General features: G+C 46.9%; 1 protein-coding gene across 4 annotated transcripts in view; it reads left to right on the top strand.

Moving 5' to 3' along the window:
- The window catches only part of ASTN2 (astrotactin 2), an 865,335-nt gene that overhangs the window by 291,772 nt on the left and 549,676 nt on the right, over nucleotides 1–23,887 (top strand). For all 4 annotated transcript variants that reach the window (XM_078061680.1, XM_078061681.1, XM_078061679.1 and 1 more), the window contains one exon: nucleotides 7,879–7,986. In XM_078061680.1, the coding sequence (XP_077917806.1) occupies nucleotides 7,879–7,986 (108 nt within the window). The remainder of the gene's footprint in view (nucleotides 1–7,878; nucleotides 7,987–23,887) is intronic.

Here is a 23,887-nt window from a genome sequence, read left to right as displayed (position 1 = left end):
CATTTATATACTTTACTGGGTATGTATTTTTAGAATAGAATAGGGTCGTTTTACACTTACAGTTTTCCAATATGCTTCTTAAAATTTAGTTTATAATTCTAGATCATAAACATCTCAGATTGACTTAGGTCTTTATTTTTTAAATTAATATATTTATTTTATTTTATTTTTTATTACACACACTCAGTGAAATTCACACTAAATATCAGCAAATGTGTATAAATTTACACGAGTGGACTCTCTCTTTGCGTTCTTTGCTGTATATTTTTTTGCTCAACAATATATCATGGAGAGGTCTGCACATCAATAAATATACATTTATGTCACTATATTTAATAGCCTCATGAGAGTCTATTTTAAGAGTATGCCATTTTTTTTTTAAATCAGTCCCCTAAAAATGGGCCTCTACGTCATTTCCACTTTTTTCTGAAATAATTAACCATCATGTTTAACTATATTTTACCTAAAGATTTTTTTTAACCACTTTTAAAAATCCAATGTGAAACCCAAGAATCCTGCAGAATCCACTTTCCTGTGAATCCAGGTCCTGCCATTCGCTGGCTGTGTGACTGCATGTAAGGAGCTCAGTGTCTTCAGCCTCTGTCTGCACATTTGGAGGGATAGAGGTAGTCACCTCTGGGCAAAGTGCCTGGGCTATAGTGGTGCCCAGTGACAGGTAGCAATTATGGTCAGAGCCTCTCCAAGTGGTAGATGCATATGAACATCTGCTCAGCCCTAAAGCTCGGAGCAGTCGTGAGTTGTGTGGTTTAGGGGGCATGGGAAGTTTTAGCCACTTTTGTCCTCTTCCGCCAAATGGCACCATTTGTATTCTCCGGACGGTTGGGGGTCAGATGGGTTTTTGCATTCCCAAGCTACATATTTCTCTATCTGGTGCAGTTCTGGGCAATCTAAAAATGCAATATTGCTGTCACCAGCTTGAGGAAGACACGGAGCCTGAATAATTTAACATGTCACCACCATCCATCATGATACCAAGAGCATGGGAGATGGAGTGTGGAGGAGTGGGCCTCCCAGAGGCTGGCACAGCAGGTTTGTGGAAGGGCAGCATGGTCAGAGAAGGTAGCTTTGCAAAGAAGAGCAATGAGTTAATTCTCAGAGGGCCAGGAAAGACCATGCCTCCGTGATCCTGCTCTAGACTTTCCCATAATGTGACTTTCAATTTGTTCAGATGCCTTGATTTGCCTGAGAGCAAACCTAGCATCAGGTCCTTTGTTTGCCATCAAATATCTCTCCCCTCTTGGGAAAGCCTCTAAATACCTTTGAATATCTTCACTTATTTATCAGGAAAATTGAAATGATTCTTATGTAGAGAGGGCTTAGGATCGTGCCTGGAATGTCTTAATTGCTTCCTCACCAGAAAGTAAGCTCCAGAAGTCAGGAAGGTTTTGTCTGCTGCATTCACTGTTGTATTCTCAGTGTCCAGAACAGTGTTTGGCACAGAGTGGGCACATGGTCGGTAATTGCTAGGTGAACGAATAAACGAATGAGGGAGTGTTGTGATTATTTGGGGTGGCCCCTTGGGCCAGGACTTAGAATGCCTGAGCTCGGCCCTGGGCAGCATGGCTCTAATCAACCATGAACTATTTTAAAGTGCATAATTAATTGTCCTTTCCCACACTCAGAAGCTTGGGCAACCGTTACCTGCATCTGGTTCTAAGATATTTCCATCACCCCAAAAGGAAACCTTATATTTACGGGCAATCACTCCCTATTCCTCTCCTCCGTCTACCCAGCCCAGACAACCACTGCTTTTGGTCTCGATGGATTTACTAATTTTGGATGTTTTACATAAATAGAATCATGTAATATATGACCTTTTGTGTCTGGCTTCTTTCCCTTAGCAGAATGTCTGCAAGGTCCATCCATGTTGTAGCAGGTGTCAGCGTTCCTTTATGGCTGAGTAATATTCCCTTGTGTGGATACACCACATTTTGTTTTTCCCTATCCTCTACAGCTTCTCTAACACCTGTTATTTTCTTATTCTTTTGATTCTGGCCTGCCTCCTGGATGTGAAATGGTATCTCATTGTGACTTTGGTTTGCATTTTCCTAAGGACTGAGGACTCCTCTTTTCATAAGAACAGAGGGTTTTTGCATCAGACAAAAGTCATTCAAATTTGGGGGCTCCACTATTTGTCATTTGTGTGATCTCTGATAAGCAACGTTGAGAATCCGCAGGTCGGCTTGCCCCGCGGACCCCTTGTGAAGTGTAGATGGGCTATTGCATCTAAAATGCCCAGAGCACTTACCATACTAGAGAAGGTGCCTCGCCTGTCTTCTTCAGGCTACATTCTAGATGGTTCAGGACCAGAGGAACCGGGGGCCCAAGGAACAAGGGCAAAGGAGCTGCTGATTCCTCTCCTCTCCTCTTCTCTTGCCAGTCTTGGGCCATTCTCACGTTCCCTCAGCCCTAAATGGAAATACTTGAGTCGTCCTGTATAATTAATGGCTGCACTTTACTTCACTAAATCACCAATTTCATATTAAAATGCTAGCAGAGGGGGCCCTTTTCTATCTGTCTGAATCATCTCCAAGTCCATGTGTAATTGGCCTGTGGCCCCTTCGGATTATATGGATACGCACGGGCTACAGGACTTGGGTGGCTGCCACCTCCGTAGGATGTCACAGAAGGCAGAGAGTCACCCCCCCCCACCCCACCCCCCAGCGGCACTTCTTTTTCTTCTGTGAAACTCAAGCAAACATTAAATGAATGAGGCATGTGCCCTCACTCTCACTTCTTTGGTCTTTATGCTCTGTACATACATTCTATCATTTTCCTCATAAAGACCATGTGGGCTGAGGGTTATTGTCCCCCCTTTTAAAGGTGAACTCGGAGAGTGTAGGTGCCTCCCCCAAGCTCACACAGCTAGTAGGTGAGACCTCAGATTAGGACTCATGTCTGACCCCAGCATGTTGTGTCTTTCTACACAAGTGCATGATCTCTCATGGCTCATGGATGACACCCATGTAGAACCCTGTTGGACTCTTAAGTGCCTGAGGACACAGACCAATGGCTGTTGTCTTTTAGTGGAATCTGAGCTACCCCATTTTTCGTTCAATTCACATTTAAAAAAAAAATTCAATACCTTAGTGGGGTGTCTGACTTACTCATCTCTCTCTCTGTGCCTAGATCCCGGCCCTTAATTATGCTCCATAGTATGTTGTCTGATGTCTCCAGAAGTGTGCTCTCTGATATGGTAGGCATTTGCTGCAACTAGTCTGTATTGAGGGGTGCTGTAAGCATAAAATATACACTGGATTTTGAAAACTTATCATGAAAAAATGTATAAAATATTTTAGTGATGATAATTTTATGTTTACATATTAAAATGATAGGATTTTTAATATGTTGGGTTAAATACAATGTATTCTGAAAATTAATTTTACCCGTTTGTTTTTTCCCATTATTTTTTTTAAGATTTATTTATTTATTTGAGAGAGAGAGAGAGCATGAGCGCAAGCAGGGGGAGGGGGAGGGGCAGAGGGAGAGGGAAAGGGAGAGACTCTCAAGCAGACTCCCTGCTGTCATCAGACAGAGCCTGATGCAGGGCTTGATCTCACGACCCTGAGATCATGGCCTGAGCCGAAATCAAGAGTCGGCCGCTTAACCCACTGAGCCACCCAGGTGTCCCTGTTTTTTCCCTTTCTAATGTGGCTCCTAGGACATTTAAAATGACATATGCAGCTTGCATTATATTTCTATTGGACAGGTTGGTGTAGAAGCAACTTCTCTGAGCTTCAGCTTCCACCCTGGAAATGGTAGCTTGGTACCTACAGGAAGGAGGTGAGGTCAGAAGTGTGGGAGTGGAGAGGGACTGGAGAAGCCTTCATGGTAGTCAGGGGCATGAAGTTCGTGCACTGGGGCATGTGGAATGGTGGAGGCATCCCTAGCATCTAGCTAAGGCTGAATGGAGTTCCTATCCAATAGTACAAGTGCAGAGTCCAAGGGAGGAGCTGTGAGAAGTGGAAAAGGCTCCCTGGCATTGGAAGTGGATAGGGGCAAGTAACACACCTGCTAATCCTCACAGGTGAAATCAGGCTTTTGACGCTGCTCTCTCTGGGTGCACACACATACACACACACACACACGCGTGTGCACACACAGTGTCCCAGGCTGTTTTAGCCACGAGGCAGGCTTTGCAGGTAAGCAGACCTGATTCAGTCTCTGCTCCCTCGCTTACTAGCTCACAGAAGCTCTCTGAGACACAGTTTATTCATCTGTAAGACAAGGTTCCTAATGCCTTCCTTATAGGGATGGCTTGGACATTCAATGAGCTATCTGTGCATATTTATTGTACACTGGTATAGAGACCAAAGGAAGAGACTCTGCAGCCGTTGCCTGGATATGAATTGCGGTTCTGCTACTGACAAGCTGTGTGACCCTGGGCAAACTACTTAATTTCCTTGTTCCTTCATTTCTTCGTCCATTAAAAAGGGAATAAAAGTAGCAACCTCCTTCCTAGGGTTATTTAAGGATTAAACAAGTCGATATATGTAAAGGGTTAGAACAGTGCCCAGCAGAGACAGTGCTATGCAATGGTGAGCTTTTTTTTTTTTTTTTTAATTGTATTAGAATTGTCTGGTGACTTTCTCTCACCCCTGCTAGTCTGTCCCAAGAGGGAAAGGATCCTGTCTGAGTCCTGTCTGTCATGTTCACCATGGCAGGACCATAGTAGGTCATTTGTTTGGGAGAGGAAGGAAAATGGCGGGGGGGAGGATTTGGTTGGAAAGTTTTAAATGAGAGGGGGTGGTGGAGCATTGAAGGGGATGTGGAGGTGTCTGAGGTAGACTCCTGATGGGGGCAGACCCCTCCCTTTTTCTCTGCTTCCCAAAACATAGCAGGAAGGATGACAGGTGCTTTCTATACGTAAAGTAACTATTTTATCCAATGCTTTCATTTTCCCCTTGGCCAAGAATTATGTGTAGATGAACAAAAACCATCCCTTCCTCCCTCCCTTCTCCCTTCCACCCACCTTCCCTCCCTCCCTCCCTTCCTCCTTTCTCCCTTCCTTCCTTCCTTCCTCCTTCCCACCCTTCCTCTTTGCTTCCTTCCTTCCCACCTACCTTCCTTCCTTCCCTTCTTTCCTCCCTCCCTCCCTCCCTCCCTCCCTCCCTCCCTCCCTCCCTCCCTTTCTCTCTTTCCTTTTCCTGTAACAGTAAAATATGTCAACGGCAGTTTAAAAGGCCCTCCTGACCTTTGGAGACCTTTGCTCTTCCCCTGCTTCCAGAGTGTCCATGGGGCTTCCGCCAACTCCATTTCAAAAGAGAGCCTTTAAACGAAGGGCTGCACCTAGTAGAATCTGGAGTCTCCTGCTGTCTCCAGGCCCTACCCTTAATTGCTGGAGGTTGGGCATGTTTACACTAAGGGACAGGGACAGGCCAAGGACACATTTGAGCACAAAGATCAGATATTGTTGTCCCCTATACTCTCCCATCTATTACAACATACTGTCTCAGGGAAATACTAATCTTTTCATGTTACAAAGCGTTAATTTGAGAGGCAGTGTCAGAAGTGGTTAAAAGTTGAACTTGGCCATCAGTCACACGTGGGTACCAAGTCCAACCTCACTCATTATTAGCAAATCACTTTTCTTTTCTGAAACATGGTTGTTTCATCTATAAAATGGGCATCAGTATACCTCCCTCCAAGGGATACTATGAGTTTGGAATGGGAAGATGTATGTGAAGCTTATCACACAGTACTTGGTGCCCTGATGCTGAAAGGATAGTTGGCCTTCCCTAAGGTTCCCTCTTGAGTTATTTCCAGGAAAGTAATTTGCATCCTAGAAAGCTCAAATGTGGAGCTGGATAGACTAGCCCTGAATCCTAATTCCTGTACTCACGTACTCATCAGCTACGTGACTTTGCCCATACTTGTCCTGGTGTCTTTATTATCTAGGTTGTTAATTACACTTTTTGCTATGAGTATATCATGATGAAGATTGTATGCAATAATGTGTCAGCATCTTCTAGGCACATAACAGATTGCTCAACATGTTGCTAGGATGAATGAATGAAAGCACAATAACCATATTGCAGACAGAGTGTCTGCAAGTGGGATTTCTGTATACTGGATGCCCTACCAGAGAAATGGCATAAGAAACTCTTCTTTGATTGAGCCAGGTTTCCCTCTGATCTATGTTTTTCTTTTCCTCGGGTAGAATTTTCGAATAGGTAATAGGTTTGTATGGTGCTTGATTCAAAAGAAAATATTTATAGGGAAAAGTGTTCTCCCTCTAGCCCCTGCCTTCAGCCACTTCTTCATCCAGCACATCCACTCCTGCCAGGTCCTTGAGTTTCCTCCCAAACACAGGCTATCGATGTCCATGTTGGTGTCTGAAGATCAGCCACTTCATCCAGCACATCCACTCCTGCCAGGTCCTTGAGTCTCCTCCCAAACACAGGCTATCGATGTCCATGTCGGTGTCTGAAGATCTGTATCCAAACCAAACCAAAGGCCCTCTGCTTCCCTGCCCACCATGCACCCCCACCATGCTCTGAAGCTCTCCCCTCACTGTCTCCTCTCTAGGGCAAAGAGTTTACCAGTGCTTTAATCCCTCTCTTCCCACATTCTGTGCTTTTTTGGTAACAATAAAAAAATATATATATAGAAAAGCACAGAGAAAATAAAAAATTACCTGTATTCCTCCCTGCAGAATTAGCTTATTCGTATTTTGGCATATTTCTTTCTGGTCTTTTATCTTGATTACTTTTGGAATCCACTGTTCATCGCTTGGGAATGCATCACCCATCCGCCCCCACATTCCTCAGTGTATCTCTGAAACACCCTTGCTCCTCCCTCCTCCTTCTTCCCATCCTCACTTCCCCCTGCCTCACCCAGACCCTCATGGCCTCTCACGAAGGGATCCCTGAGCCTCCCAGCTTTTGCCCTCCATGGCACCCACTCTGAGGCTTGGGTGCCACTATCATGTCCTTCATGGCATGTACGGCTAATGAACTCATCCTCTTGCTCTGGGACCTTCCGTAACACCCAAAACTCGTCCTCACTGTGGCACTCAGGAACTTCCACTGTGAGGCTCCAGTGATCCTTCCCGTCAGCTCTCCACTCACTGTGGCCCCCACTTGCCCACGCTCCCATCCCCAGGGACGCTCACCTCTTACCTTTCCCTGGAACTCTGTTCTCTGCCCCCAAAGCCCCATTCATCCTTCCAGCTCTGGCTGAAATCCCCCTTCCTCCATAAAACCTTCCCAGGTTCTCTGTGTTGGGATGGATTGCTCTCCCCCGTATTCTCAGCATCTCATTGTGTGGGAAAACATAACCATGAATTAGGTTAAAGGCTCCTTAGGATCCCATTTGTCTCCTTGACTGGCTTGTGATCTGCTGGCTGGCAAGGACTGGGCTGTAACTATCTTTGTACCTCCAGTGTCTGGCTCTTGGTTTGGCATCGAAGAAGCACTTGCTTGAGATGTGTGTGAAATTAAGTTGCCCGAAATGTTTTCCTAGAGGCAGGCTCATCTTACTAAGCAACAATATAGCTATCAGTTAGTTAGGACCCACCACAAACCAGATATTTTATGTTTCCTATCTCCTTTAATCTTCATAGCAACCCTACAAGGTCAATAGTTATCAGCCCCATTTTATTAAGAGAGAACCCAGGGCTCAGAAAAAGGAGGCGTCCCCTCAAGGTCACACAGCTCGCGGCTGCCAAGCCACGGTTAGAACCCAGATCTGCCTCACTGCAGAGCCCCAACTCCGTCCATAAATCATGCCAGCTCCCGGGTCACTTGGGATTTACAGAAAGAAGTCTGGGGATGGGGTTGCTGATCTTTGGGTCAGATGAGGGATTTAAAAAGCTCCAGGAAGCTTACGTGACTAATGGATTGCTCTTCCTTTCAGGGGGAATCAGCTTTGGGAGAACCAAGGGGACTTCGGGTTCAGAGGCAGACGACGAAACACAGCTGACGTTCTATACGGAGCAGTACCGGAGTCGCCGCCGCAGTAAAGGTAAGGGAGTCCTTGGGAAGGTTCCAGAACCAGTGTTTGTAGGAGGAAAGCCTGGGAAGCAGTCCTCCGTGCTCACTGACAAACCTCAACTTTTCTTTGACCTAGTCCTGCTGCAGTTAACACAGCCTGGCATCCGAAACCCAGGCTAGACTAGTGTTGGTCATTTACAGCTTCCGCTTCCATTCTTTATTTGCTCTCTGTCCTACCTCATACCTCAAAGGATTTGGGGAAGATTTTTTAAGTTTATGCAGTGAAAAAAAAAAAAAAATCCAGCACAGGGAATGAAATAAGTAAGGGAATCAGATTGAAAGCAAAATAGGAATAAGGAAAATCATTCAAAACCAGGTTAGATCGATGCAGAGTGATCTGTGCCATACTGTGTTGCGTAGTTCTTAGAAGGAGCTGGCCACAGGGGCACCTGGGTGGCTCAGACGTTAATTGTCTGCCTTCGGCTCAGGTCATGATCCTGGAGTCCCGGGATCGAGCCCTGCATTGGGCTCCCTGCTCCGCGGGAAGCCTGCTTCTCCTTCTCCCACTCCCCCTGCTTGTGTTCCCTCTCTCACTGTGTCTCTCTCTGTCAAATAAATAAATAAAAGCTTTTAAAAAAAAAAAAAAGAAGGAGCTGGCCATTTAATGCAGAGCTTTAACAGTCAAAGTGCAAAGGGAAACAGACTCAGCAGTAAAACGTGCAGGGTCTATGGGATAGGACCATTTATTCAGGAAATTCTCTTTACCTGACACCAAGACCAGAGAGCAAGTTCTCTAGTTGGTTCCTCTAAAGGGGACTCCTTTTGACTTTCAAGACAGTGTCTTCACCAGATGAAATCCGTACTGATGCATCATTATTTCTCACAATGACCCTCAAGGTAAGGAGGTGTCAGAAGCGGACGCAGGACTCCATAAAGGGCTACACCTTGGGGCTGAGGTCCACAGCTCTCTGATGATCACACATACTCCGAAGGGAGAATAGAGCGTATTTCAGGCAATCGGCTGTGAATGTAATTGCTCATCCTTGAGCGTTTTATATGGATGGGGAAAGGGCAAGTTCAAGGTTGCAATCTTGGAAGAGAACAGGGAGTGGGGGGTGGGAGAGGTACGAACATGTATTCCATGCCAGTGATTAAGGAGAGCTCCAAGGGCTTAGACCAGGGCCCAGAAAGAAGTAAGGGTCCTCTGGCAAACATGAAGGCAACTAAGACATGTGGCCCTCTCACCTCTGAACAGATTGAGCTGAAGAAGTAGCTGGGGTAGGGAAGAGGGAAAGAATCACCCTTGTAGAACTGTTCTGCATGCTTTCTAAGCATGCGTGGTGGACATTGAAAGAGCATGGGTCACATAGCTGCTCTGGGCAACTTTTGCTCTTAGGCAAGTTATCTACCTCCCCTATACCTCAGTTTTATCACCTGTGAAATGGGCCTCATAATTGCCTCATAGACTCGGGGATGAATTTTGGCTAAGTTATATAAAAAGTTTGTGATGGGGGCACCTGGGTGGCTCAGTCAGTTGAGTTTCCAGCTCTTGGTTTCAGCTCAGGTCCTGATCTCAGGGTCCTGGGATTGAGCCCTGTGTGGGGCTCTGCGCTCAGCAGGGAGTTGGCTTGGGGATTCTCTCCCTCTGCCCCTCCCCCCACTCTCTCATGTGTGCTCGCGCTCTCTCTCTCTCTCTCTCAAATAAATAAATAAATAAATCTTAACAAAAATTTGTTATGGCACCTGGTACATACTAAGGGCAAATAAAGTAGACATTAGTAATGTCAATTCAGTTCTCATTGTGGGTTTCCCTATGTCCCTACCCCTGGCATCTTTCATGGAAAAGGCCCTGTGTGGGGAGTAGCTCTTTTGACACATCACCTGGGAAGGTTCTGCAGCCTCTGCAGCGATTGGAATAATCGGGCTTGCCTCTCACTTCTTCCCCAGCCTTGGCTCTCTGGTGTCTGCTGCGTTGGAGATTTCCAAGTTGGTGATGGATGATTCTTCACCTGTCTTCTCCCTCCCCCAATCCAGCAGCCAGAATTAGAGCTGGGGAAGTCGTCAGGTCTCCTCTGCTGGACTGGGCTATTTACAGCTAACTGGAAAAATACCCATCATGGAGCACGCCCCTCGTAAACTCGGAGTTAAACTTTGAAAAGAAAAGCAAAAGCGAGCCACAGGACTTGAGATAAACGGTTTGGCCCAGTGCCTCCATATGCTGCAGAAGGCCAGGCTGTGCTTCCAGTGGGGGAAGGTGGGGAGGACAGGGCTGTGATGCATCCCCTCGCCCCTGCACCTTCCTCCCCCTGGCCCTCCTGCCAACTGAGAGCTGCTGCTTTTTCCCTCTGTCCACTAATGCTGGGTCCTTCTCCCTCCACCTCTGGTTCCAGCCACGTCTTCCTCTTCCTTCTCAGGCCCCTGGGTTGCTTGCCTGCCTGCTTGTTTCATTTCTATTTCTTTTTCTTGTTCTTCTGTTTCTCTCCTTTTCCTTTCCCCTTCCCTCCTTCCTGCATCACGGCTTCCTTCTCTTCATTCCTCTTTCCTTTGTTCTCTTCTGTGTTCTCTGTTTCTTCTCCTTCTCTCCTTATTACCTTTCTCTCTCTTCCCCTTTTCCGACCACTCTTTCCTCTTTTCTCCAGCTATTCCCTGGTGGATCGTTCCTTCTTTCTTACTTTCCTTCTCCCACTCCTCCCTCCCTCCCTCCTTCCCTTCCTCCCTCCCTCCCTCATGAACTTCAAGTATTTGTCAAGCACCAGCTGTGTGTGTGACACTCTTCTAGTCATTGGGGACACAAATCAAGCAACAATTTTTAAAAGACCTATCCTCGTGGAGCTTGTATTGTATCAAAATATAAGTATGTTAGATGGGGACAGATGCTCAGGAAAAAGACTGCAGCGAGGAGGGGAATTGCGAGAGTCGAGCTGCGGGTTGCGATGCCCTTCGCGTAAGTTCCTCTGCCCCGTTTTCAGGATCAAGGGAAAGCCTTCCTGACACTGTGCGGAGTAGCATCACGGTTATGGGTGTGGTTTCTGGTTCTTTGTGAGCACAGACGGTGAATTCGGGGCCAGCCAAGCCTCTGCTCCAGCCAGATGCACTTAGAGCCCCGTGCCTATTTCTGCAGACACCGTGGTCCCCCCGGGAAGGGCTGTGACCCTTCTTGGCTGTTTCTTGTATCTGTACGAGAGTTGAAGCATCTTTAGCTCTCAGTGCCCTCATGGGGAAAATGCAAAGGTTAGCTGGGGGAAGTCTGGGAGCCCGTGGGGTTGAGAGAGCCATGGAGCAGAATAGTGAGAGCATGGATGCTTGCAGGGAGCCGCCTGGGTTCCAGTCCCAGCCACGCCACTGACTAGCGGCACCTTCTTGAACTTGAACCTTAACCTTTCTGCACATCAGCGTCCTCTTCTGACAAGTGAGGCTAGTAAAATTAAAGCTGAGGATTAAAATCAGTTCATGTCAGTCAAACGCACAGGCAGGGGTCAAGGAGGGAGAGAAGATGCGTAGGTGGTGGAGGGAGCTAAGCTGCCTGGGAAGGAGGACCGGGCCAAGTGTGTGGGTGGATCTCCGATCTGGGGCCCGTGCCGTGGGACCCCATGCAAGTCACGTCACCTGTCCAGCCTCTGGTCTTTTCTCTGAAACCTGGGGGGAGCCCAGGTCTCTAAGGTCCCTTCTCCATCATGCCAGCAGGACTGGCTGTGTGTCTGAGAGAATCTCCTGTCCATGAGGTGTACCTGGCCTCCTTTGCATCATGCCTGCCCCCATCCCGAGTGCCTCTCCCCTTGCCTGGTTTTCTTTTCGGAGAGGGTGTCTATCCCTCACCTGGGAGTGACTTCTGTCATCCTGTTGGACTACGCTTTCACCCCCAGGCCTGCCCGAGCTCCCATCGTGCCAGCCCTCTCCCTGGCCTCTGCCACCACCATCCCAGCAGCTCTTCTCTCCAAATGCAGTGAGCCAGCAACTCCCTGCGGTCTCGCCGGGACCATGCAGGCCATCCTGATTGCCACTGGGAGGAAGTGATAAAGTGCAATGAGGCAGGGGAAGAAAGAGCTAGACGTACCAGGAAGGCACATGTCTATGCTGGGTGGAAACCGTGACCTCGTAGCATTGGGAATCCATGTTCATTCGCCCTACCCCTCCAGTTCCAGCTGCAAGCAATACCTGGGCTGTGTGTCCCAATCTCGGGGCATGCTGACTGCGATCAGGCCGTTCAACCATTGCCCCTTTGAAGGGTTCAGAAGGGAGTCAGTACTATGGGGTCATCTGATAGCAACAGGAGCCATGGTTTCCAGTCCTGGGTGGATTTGCCACCAGTTTTCAGTGTGACCTTGGCCACCACCTTAGCCAAGTCCCTGCCTGTGTGTGAGTCTCACCTCCCCAGTCGACAAGTCAAGGTTGAAAGGCGTGCTCAAAAGCAAGTCAGAGAACATTGGTGAAGGTCTTCCTGAGGGCCACGAGTGGTGCCGGGGAAGGTGGGAGATATGTTGGAAAACAAAGTGGAATCCATTCTCTGGATGGTTCAGACTGTCCCAGCTTTGGGAGAAACGAGAGATAGAGGAACACTTGAGAACTTGTGGGACAGGGCTTCCTGGGAGAGTGGAGACTAGAAGCTGACCCTGGCCCGGATAGGACAGGAGCCGGTAGTCTCAATAGTCTTGGCTTTAAAATGGGGTAGCCATAGCGCCCTCTTGGGGTGACTGTGAGTTTTAAATGGGAGCATGAGCATCTCCTTTGTACAATGCCCAGCAGCAGGCCCTCCCCTCTCTGTCACTGTCATCCCAGTCCCTGTCACCTCCATCCTTTGTTGCAAACCGCTAAAATCCCCTGCTCAACCATCTCACTTACTGCATTCCAGCCCATTCCCAACACTTCAGCCAGAGTGATCATTTTAAAAATGTAAATAGGGTCATGTTGCTTCTCTGCTTAGAAGTTTCAGTCCTTCCTTTTGCATTTAGGATGGATGTGTTGCATGGTCGGCCACCCATTTCCCCAGGGCTCTGTGTCCTCCTGCCACCCAGGCCTCTTCTCCAGCACTCCCACATCTGTCCCACAAGAATTTTCGCAGATGTTCTCTCCTGGAATGCCCCCCGCTGCCCTTTGACTCATTGTGACGTCTCCACTAACATGGCATGTTTTCAGCCATGCCACCATGCCATCCCACCCTAATTCCTGTTTCATCCTATAGTAGCTGCTGTGGCCTTACCCCTCTGCAGACTTCATCACCACTTTAATTTTACATTTACCAGCATGTTCTCCGGGGGATGTTTGTATCCTCCACAGAGCTGGAAGCGTCACGAGGATAGGCACATGGCCATTTGTACTTAGCTTTCCATCCCCAGCACCAAACACAAGGATGGGTCCACGGTAGGCACTGGGTTAATATTTTTGAATGAATGATTAACGAGTGAATGAGTGAAAGAAAGTCCTGGCCCGGTGTCTGGATTATTACAAGTGCCCAAAAGCAGATGCTACTTTTCTGTCTGCCCCTCTTATCTTTGCTCAGTCCATTTCCACTTGCAAGAACAGAGTCTGCACTCCTTTCCTCTTCTCTTTGCTGCTCCTGGTGAGCAGAATTGAGGCCTCAACTCTGCCCGTTCTTCCAGTTCAAGGCTCCCAGGGAAGGACATGCCAGGTAGGGAGAGGAGGGCCCGAGTACTGAAGTTGGAAACCCACTCTGCCTTGTTCTTTGAGCATGCTTGAAGTATGTGCAATTTGAAGGGATGTAACAAGTTCAGGAGGCTCCCCAGCAGAGAAGGATACACCCAGGGCTGATGGTAGAGGAGAAGGAGAACATCTAATGGGGTTTTCCTACCTCGGTCTCTCTCTAGCATGTCCCATGAAAGAAGTACAAGTGGCATCAGATTCAGCTAGACCTGGCTGTGAATCCTGACTTCTCCCCATCCCCTTGGTGTGGCCATGGTGGGATTTTCATCTCTGGGCATTTCCTCTTGTATAAAATAGAGCTGTTGACAGCCACCTCCCAGAGTGAGCAAATCCAGAGATGGGAGGTTCCAGGACTCTGAAATCCTGTTCTTTCTCCTGAAATTTCCCTTTCCTTGAAAGCATCCTGAGCCCAAAATTAAGTCAGCTGAAATTTCATTTTTGGCAATAGGAGCTACTGGAAAGAGATCTGTGATACAGTCTGAGAATCAACCCTGGCTTCCCTGAGTCTCGGGGTTTTTTTGTAAGGGAACTGAGACAGTCATTCAAAGGCGTCTGGTATAGCCAGGTAGAACACCATAAACAGAGAACCATCGCAATCAATATGGCGAGTGGGTGAACAGGAAGAGAGTCAAAGGAACTGAGAAACAGAGACTCTGTGTGGTGGGGTTTCTGTAATCAAGAGTCAGCAATCTCTATCTGTAAAGGGCCGATTCATAAACATGTTCATCTTTGCAGGCCACCTAGGTACTGTTGGAACTCCTCAACTCTGCCGTTGTCACTTGAAAGCTTCCAAAGATAACACGTAAATGAAGGAACATACATACACCCCAAGGAAACTTTGTTTCCAAAAACAGAGGCGGGTCCACATTTCACCTGTGGCTCACAGTTTGCTGAATCCTGCCCTGAAACCTCCACATCATAGAGGTGGTCCTCACCTGTAGGATCGGAGCAGGAAGCCATGAGTGGAAATCTCACAATGCCTTGTGAAATGAACCTGATTTCATTTCATGCATGATCTTGCTGCCTAAAGGAGTCTGTTTGTCAAGCACAGAGGTCTGTGTATCGTCAAGGAAATAACCATTCAATCCATCACTTGTTTGGGCTTTGGCGATTCTGACCGTGTCCCACAGGATTAACTAATGAAGTAGCTGGAGATGATAGATTCCCCCTGGGCAGAATTTCACCTTTATGAACCAGAGATGACGGTACATACAGCAAAGGACGGTGGACCCAGAGTTAGGAGATGTGTATTGAAGTCTGTATCCTCACCACTAACTCGCTTAGTGGCCCTTGTCAAGGACGTGCCCTCCGAGGACCTCAGTTTTCCCATCTGTCAAACAAGGATATGTGTGCCTCATGTCATTAGGTCGAAGCTCATTCTAGTCTAACTTACATTTATGGAATCGACAACCTCACTAAGCAGGATGCTAGGCATTGCGGGAAATGGGGCCCCGGCCGCCAAGCCCCGGCCGCCAAGCCTCAAGGAGGGGCCTGCGGTTCACACAGAGAAGCAGTGCTGAGCAGGAGAAGCTAATGTATAATTGAAGGTCCAGATGAGAAGTGCAGATGGCCTGTCCAGCCCCAGGCACAGTACTGAGCAGTAGACAGAACCGTCACAGCTGCCGGAAGATTCCAGCTGCGCAAGCACCCGGCATGGGCCTCCCTGCCCAGCTCTGCACGGGTGGCTCTGTGGCCTTGGACTACTGTCTCTCCCTCTCTGGACCTTGCTCTTCTCGTCAGGTGGTTGCCCAGCCAGTTTTAGAAACCCACATTCTCTTATTCCCAATCTCATGCACTTTCCTCTCAGCCTTGCCAGTTAGCTCCCCAGCAGAGACAACCAGAGCATGAATGCCCCCCTGGTTTTGCCTCTTTCTTTGTTTTAGTTGCTTGCTTTAATTTGGCGATTCTTAAACTGAGATTTTCTGTAATGATGAGAACTCTTGAATTGTAAACAAAACTTTGTGCTAATCAGTATGGCTGTGTGATATTTTTTCTTTGTGATTCTCCCCACCAACACAACACACACACACACACACACACACACACGAGTTTAGTTCTTTTAGAGGAAGAGGATAGGTGAGGGAAAGTTCAAACCATACCTGCAGAAAAAAGAGGCCTTTGGGGATTGAGGGTAGGAGACTGCGCTGGAGGCAGGGAGAACAGAGACTCCAGGGAATGGGAATGGGGTAGGGTGAAAGTTTGACAGAACAGGACTTGCCCAGGGTGAGGGCAGAGGCTACGTGGTGCAGTGGGGAAGGGAGGGCAGGAATGGGAGAGATGGCAAGAATGGGGAAGAGCCTGAGACTGTGGTTTCTAGAATAATGGCAGATGGGCCAGAGAAATAGGCAGGATCCATGCCCTGACCTCTATGATTCCCATCCCATCCTTTATCCATCCTTTCCCATCAAACCACAGGGTTTTTTCAGTCCTAAAGAAAGGACTTCTAACATTTTATGTAGATAGAAACCAAGGCTCAGGGAAGGGAAGCATTTTCTCCAAGTTTACAATGTTGCCTTTTCAAATGGCAAAGCAAATGGGGCAACATTTTTAACAGTAGGTGAATCTGGGTGGCACCTGGGTGGCTCAGTCGGTTGAACGTCTGACTTTGGCGCAGGTCATGATCCCAGGGTACTGGGATCGAGCCCCACGTTGGGCTCCCTGCTCTGCGGGGAGCCTGCTTCTCCTTCTCCCTCTGCCTGCTGCTCCCCCTGCTTGTGCTCTCTCCCTCTTTCTCTCTGACAAATGAATAAATAAATAAAATCTTAAAAAAAAAGAAAGGTAGATGAATTTGGGCAAAGTTGTACTATTCTTATCCTTGCAGCTTTTCCATCAGTTTGAAATTATTTCCAGACTAAAAGATTAAGTCAATAGTTGTCCTTTTAGGTTAATTATAGGCTTCCAAAAGAGCAGGCAGGGGTCCAAATCCTTGCTCGGCTGCTTCCTAGCTGTGTGGCCTTAGGGAAAGGCACTTTCCTTCTCTGAGCCTCAGTTTGTCCTGTGTAAAGGAGAATAAATCTAGTATTCATCCTTCTACCCTTCCTTAAGCTTAGTGTGAGGATTAAAGAAGATAATGTATGCACAAGACATGTTTACCGAGTGGGCCTGCCTTGTGATCACTGTGCACTAAATGGTAACCAGTGAAGCACAGCAGAAAGGCATTATGGCCTTTTTTCTGATGTGTTGACCTGCACATTGGTCTTGCTTCTAGGAAAAAACAAACAAACAAACAAGACTAAACATTTTCAGTAAGAACATGAATTTGATGTGGGTAGGTTTGTCAGGTGATCCAAGGCATGGACGTGGGCATGGAGAAAGCAGGGGCAGGTTAGGATGGGGTGGAAAGCCAGGGAGCAGGGGTGCTAGGTGAGCTGGGAGGGAGGGAGGGAGACAGGGACAGAGGGAGGAAGCACCAAGCAAGACCGTGCTATGACTACTGGAAGGTTCCAATCCCAAGTGTTTGTTTATGAGACTCGAACAGGGCTTTGGGCCTCTGGTTCCTGTCTGTCAACCAAGGAGGCAAAACTTGATGCTCTCTAAGTTCTTGTTGGCGATACCATGCTGAGTGTCCATGATAGAAATGTAGACAACCAGGAGGGAGGAAGAGTAAAAGAACAGAAGAAAGAGCATGTGATTTATTGAGCTCTGTCTACACCAGCCTGTGCTCTTGATATGCATCGTCCCATATGCTTTGGAACAGGACCGTGAGAAGGGATGATTTTCATCTTCAGTTTAAAGATAAGGACACTGAGTTCTAGACATCCATGAAGTAAGGGGAGCTGGGATTTGAACTTAAGTAGTTTGGTTTCAAAATCTGGTCAGACCATTATGTGATTTAGGTAATGCATGGAAAGTGTGTATCATAGTACTTGGAACAAGGTGTGTGCTAGAGACAGGAGGTCGATACCCACATCTGTGCTAGTGCAGAAAGCTTGATCAGATCCCAGACAACTTCCTGGTGTCAACTCTAAGCCCTCCATGGGCCACCTGCTCTGGGAAGAGCTAGGACCAGGAATAAGAGTGGTCGGAACCAGCTCAGGTGCTAGGAAGTTAGTTCAGTATGGAGGACAAAGGTGGCATCCGTGGGGACCAACCTTCCCAGGGCACCACCAACAGTAGGGGTCCGGGTATTTGGTCCAAGGAGGAAAACATGATAGAACTTTAGTGCTGTATTGGAGCCAACCCATACCAGTTTGTAAGAGCCTCCTGTGTTTTTCATTCCCAACTCTGCTCTGAGTGATGTCACATTGGTAGCTTATAATCAGCCATGGTGGAAGTATCCACACCATGGAAATCGGCCAACACTGCAATGGAAGCTTCCCCTTTCTCCTCCGAGAGCCCACTGTTAAGCATTTACCAGCGCACCACTGAGAAGAACTATCAGTAAGAAGGAAGAATTTGGCGGCAGACTGGGGTGTGAAGACCACGTTATAGAAATAGTCTAAGCAATCCAGGAGTTTTCCTAGGGGACAGTGCCCTGGGAGTGGGACAGAGCAAACCACAAAGTCCAAGGCTTCGTGGGCTGGACAGGGTCAGGTGGGGAGGCTGAATGTTTAGGGCCTGAGTAGGAGGTTGGACCCTCAGGTGCTACCCCCTTGAGGGAATGACAAGTCTTTGGACCTGGGTCAGGTCAGAGCCAACAGCAGGGCAGGAGTCCTCAGCTGTGTGATGATAAGGGCTGTTGGAGCTAGGTAGTTCTGTGGCCCAACTGAATCTCAAAATCACTTGGAAAGCTTTTTAAAAACACCAGTTGCAAATAAACACTTATCTCAGACCCATTACCTGAGAATGTCTGGTCAAAGGGTGTGAGTATTGGTATACATTCCTTTCTAGCTTCTAAATTTCAGCCAGAGTTGAGAAAACCACTCTGCACTTTCCTTGACCTATTAGCTCCCAGCACATACCTGTTCCTCTTCTGGCCCATGGAATGTACTTCCCGCCCCCTTTCCCAGGCCAGGAACTTGAATAACAATTGGAAGAAGAAGAGCCTGCAAGAACTATTCATCCAGTGCTGCTTTTGTGCCTGGTCCCTTGCTGATCTTCCTATGTGATCAGTTATTGTCCTGGTTTTCTCTATGTAAAAGAATGAAACTGACACCACAGAGTCACAGAATCAAAATGACCTTGCAGGTCTGAGGCTTGCTGGAAAGTAAACCAAATTTTGTTTGGCTCCAAAATCCGTTGTCACCATACCCGAGTATTGACCTCTAGGGGAATCTTCCCTCTTATCATAACTCTTGCCCAGGTAGTTAGCTGTGATTTGCAGTAGGTGGATACCTTCCTCTAGAAGGTTCTGGTAGCTCATGCAGGCTTTCTGGGGAGATTCTAGTTTCCCTCATGGAAGGATGAGGCTGGGAGTTTGGACTTCTCTTCCTGAAAGAATAGTCAAATGCAGAAACCTAGCTTTGATGTACACCTGAGTTTGGCCCTATTTAAGGAGACATTAGAGAAGAGAAAATTATGTATTCAGAATTGTTATGGGCTAAAAAGCCTTCTGTCTGATGTCTCTCTTCTCTCCCTTCCCTCAAACCTCAGAAGAAATAGACATTGTTTTTTTGTTGTTGGGTTTTTTTCTCTTTTAACGATTCCTCTCAGACTACCTCTCCCCAAATCCGCAGAAACATCAAGCATGCCAAACATCATGTTGGCAAATGAGGGTTCCTTGAATGCAGCAAGGGAGGCAGACAACTTCAAACGCACCCCCCAAGCCAGCGATGATCCCTGAAACATTGTTTAAATTGTTCTCAGTTCTCTTCCTTTGCGATGCCAACCAGCTCAGCACCTGACAGCCCAGCCCTGCATAGAAGGAAGGGAGACTGCTGTCAGGAATCAAATGGGAGACCAAAGGCGATAAAGCAAACATGTCGTTTTTAGTTGCTTACACTAGCGAGAAGGAATAATCAGTCTCTCTCGCTTTGTTTTTCAACTAAGCTCAGCAGGATTTTCCCCCCTTTTCCTTACACTGAGAGATTGTGGCTCTCTGCTTCCCGCCCCAAGCATGAACACTCTGTCATCCCCGTTTTTTGCAATCCTATGGGACAGCTAGGATTCTCTTACCCTTGCAAAACTCTTTCCCAGATAAAGAGGTGAAAGTGCTGGTCATGATCGCCTGCTATGTGTTAGGTGTGTTGCAAGATGCTTGCACGCATGACCTTATTCAGTCCTGGCTCTTACTTTGGGTGATCTCGGACAAATTGGTTTACTTTCCAGGTCTTGGTTTCTTCCTCTCAGAAATGAAGGTTTTAATCCCTTACAGGATTTATGTGATTACTAAGCAGAATTGTGTGTCACTAGAGTATAAGGTATACAAATGAAGATAGTGAGGAAAAAAGACTGGGAAGTGATCAAGAAAGACATTGAATGCCAAGTTCATTCATTTTATTCATTCACTGAATCAACTAATATTTACTAAATACCTAATTCTGCTGGGAATCTATGATGAGGACCAGGTATATAATGGTAAATAGATCAATGATGTGACTGCCGGGAGAAAAGGGAAGGAAGACAGTACTTCACAAGTAAACACATAAATGAATATATCATTTCAAATGGTGAGAAGTGCCTTTGAAATAGAAAAGACAGGGGGAGCTAATATAATGGGGAAATTGATGAAAGGCATCCTTAAAGAACCAATATTAGAGCTTATACCTGAGGGATGAATGCATGGGGGATTGCTAGGTGCTGAATGAACAGGTCTCCACATGAGCCGGAGAGAGCTTGCACTTAAACCTACATGAAATGGGGAGCCCAAGACCGTTTTTGAAGAAGAGAGAGCCATCATCCTGTGTCTGTTTTAAGAAGATCACTCTCAGGGCACCTGGGTGGCTCAGTTGGTTAAGCGACTGCCTTCGGCTCAGGTCATGATCCCGGGGTCCTGGGATCGAGCCCCACGTCTGGCTCCCTGCTCAGCACGGAGCCCGCTTTTCCCTCTCCTGCTCCCCCTGCTTGTGCTCTCTCTCTTGCTCTCTGCCAAATAAATAAATAAAATCTTAAAAAAAACAGAAGAAGAAGAGGAAGAAGATCATTCTCTCCCCATGGAAGAAGAACTGGAAGGAGGATAGACTAGAGGCTGTAGACCAGTTAGGATGCTATTGAGGTAGAGAGGGAGCTTACTGGGAATTGGTGGGAAGGGCTGCCTATCAGGGACATGTGGAAACACAGTTAGAACCCCATGGCTGTCTGGCTCTGAGAGGGGAGCCAGTGAGGACTACTGACGATGAGCATCGAATTCTGGTATGGGAGCTGGAGAGAGAATCACGGTGCTAGGGAAGGGTGGAGCAGCAGACCCTCAGGAGGGAAGGGGATAAGCTTGGTGTTAGAGCTGCTGCCTCTGATGTGCCTGCGGGACTACCAGATGGAGACTTTGCTAGCCAGCTCTGCACAGCAGAGCACTCACTGGGGGAGGAGAGAAGGGCCCTGCACTCTATGGCTCCGTATTCACCTTCTCCTTCTCTGTAATGAATTGCTGCAAACATGGCAGCTCCAAGCAACACACATTTATTAGCTCACAGTGGTTCTGTAGGCCAGACGTCTAGTTGGGTCAGAACTGGGTTCTCTGCTCAGGGCCTGAAGTCCAGGAGTCAGGCTGGGGCTTCCATCTCAGCTAAGGCTCAGGGCTCTCTCACAAATGCACAGGGTTGTTGGCAGAAGTCCTTTCCCACTGCCATATGACTGACATGCCTATTTCTCTGCTGCTGTCAGCCAGGGACCCTCCCAGGGCTTAGAGGCCACCTTCTGGCCCCTTCTCGTGGCCCCACGGTGTGGCTCACAACATGACTGTTGGCTTCTTCAAGGCCGGCAGGAGGGCGTCTCTTAGAATTAGACTCTCTTCCTTCAAGGCCTCAGTCTCTCTTCTTTTTAGAGAGAGAGAGAGGGAGGGTGCAAGCGAGCACATGCGAGCAAGCCAGGAGGTGCAGAGGGAGAGAGAGAATCTTAAGCAGGCTCCATGCCCAGCACAGAGCCCAGTGTGGGGCTCGATCTCATGACCCTGAGATCATGACCTGAGCCGAAACCAAGAGTCTGATGCTTAACCAACTGAGCCACCCAGGCGCCCCAGCCTCAGTCTCTTTTTTGGGCTCATTTGATTTGGCCAGACCCGTCCAGGGTAAATTCCTTTATGGTCAATTCATAGTCAACTGAGTTGGGGCCTTAATTACATCCAGAAAAAAATCCCTTCACTTTTGTCAGATAACAGGTAACTTAATCTTGGAGTGGTATACCATCATATTCACAGTCCCACCCACATTCAAGAGGAGGGGAAAGTACAGTGTGTTTAGGGGGTGGGAATCTTGGGGCCATTTTAGTTTTGAGACCCCCACTGGGAGGTAAATGAAGGCATGGCAGGAAGAGACTATCCTAGGAGAGGGTGTGTAGACCAGAAACTGAAAAGGCCCAGGGTGTTCCCCTCAGATGCCCCAGGTCAGAGACATTTGTCATGAGAACAGCTTAGAGGCTCAGGACATAGGGATTTGGGAGAGGTCGGTAACTAACTCAAGATGCACTAGGCTGTACAGTACCCCAGGTCACTGAGTCATACCCATTCTGGGCTGGACTGGTGAAGGACATCTCCTCCATGGCTCCCACTGAGCAAATTTGCTAATCATATGCTGCTTATAATTAGAGTAGATTTTAGAAAAAATGGCATCAACCACAGCTCTTGCACTCAAATGTTGGGGGAACCTTGGGCAAATCTTTTTGGCTTTCTATCCATTCAGCTGGGATGTGGTGTTTGAATAAATTATACATGAGGCCTCTTCAAGCTATGAAATTCTGTCCTTTTATCACTTAACAAACATTGTAGATTCCAGGAACAGTATGGCTTTCTTAGGAATCAGAGGTTAATAAGACATGGTTCCAGCCTTTCAGAAGCTCTTTCCATGGTTGCTGTCCACAGAATAAGTCAAGACCACTGACCTCTAAGCTCGTCTCTTCATTCTAAGGACATCCAGGGAACTAAGATGTTTTAACCCCATTATGGATGACATACTTATTTTTTTTTACTTTTTTTTTTTTTACCAATATAAACTCATAGTAATACCACTGGAGGAAAATAGAAAAATAGAATCTAGCAAGAACCTCCTAGAACAAAGAGCTCATTTCATTTTTCCCCATCCTCATTTACATATATATTCTTTCCCATCATTGTTACTACAATCAACACACACACATTTGCATTTCATTTTTTTTACTTGACATTTTATCATGACCATATTTTTTCCATAACACTACCCATTTTTCATGATGCTGTAAACCTGAAGATAGTCATTGTAGCATAATCTGTAATATTGAAAAATTAGAATGAGCTTAAGTATCCAACAATAGGGGAATGGCTAAGTAAACTATGATGCATCAACTTGATGGAATATTACGCAACCAGATAATTGTGAAGAATGATTTTTTAAGAAGGGTGGGATTTATAAACCACGATAATTACTTTCGAGGACAAACAGAGCAATTCATTTAAAAAAATATATGGGAGAATCACAATATGTTATATATGTATGTATGTATTTATCCTTCTGTTTACCATTTATACCTTTGCTGTCCTCAAAACAGATTTGAGGAGAGTACATTTGCTGGAGGTAGCTTATGGTACAGTGTTTAATGTCTGGTCTTTGGAGCCAAACACAGTTAGTTATGAGTCTTGGCAGAGTGACCTTGGGAAGGTCACTCTAACCTATTGGCCCCTGCTTTCCTCAGCTGTGTAATGGCATATGCATAGTTCCTTCTGCTAAGAATGGTCTTGAGGTTGAAATGAAATAGTACAAGGAAAGCACTCAGCATAGTTCGTGGAAGGGGATAAGTGATGAATAGATGGTAGCATCAGGTCTGGCCTCTCCACTTTATACACTGGGAGACTGTATCTCAAATAGCTAGGTCAGGTGATCTCGAAAATGTTTAAATTGATTTGAAATCTTGAAAAAGTTTGTCTGTCTTTCGTTACTCATTCAAACCATTGTGTGTCTGGTCCTGAAAGTATTATTTCATCTTTACCTAATGGGGTAAAAATAAAAGGCAGAGGATAAAGAAGAATCAAAACTAAATATCCAAGTGGAAAGAGTCAAGGACCATGAGATTGATCTCTTTGTACTCAACTTGAAGGATGTTGTGAGTAAAGGTTACTTTTCCCTCTTTGCATGGTTTACAACCCTGTGTTTCTAGGAAGCATGTGTGGGCTTAAAAAACCAAATGCTTATGTTTGGACTTCCCCTCAGAGTTTGATTCAATAGGTTTGGAGTGGAGCCTGGGCATCTCCAGTTTTTTTAGGGAAGCTCTCC

Source organism: Halichoerus grypus, chromosome 14 (genome assembly GCF_964656455.1).
Source record: "Halichoerus grypus chromosome 14, mHalGry1.hap1.1, whole genome shotgun sequence".
Taxonomy (NCBI): Eukaryota; Metazoa; Chordata; class Mammalia; order Carnivora; family Phocidae; genus Halichoerus; species Halichoerus grypus.
This window is presented reverse-complemented; position numbering and strand designations above follow the sequence as displayed.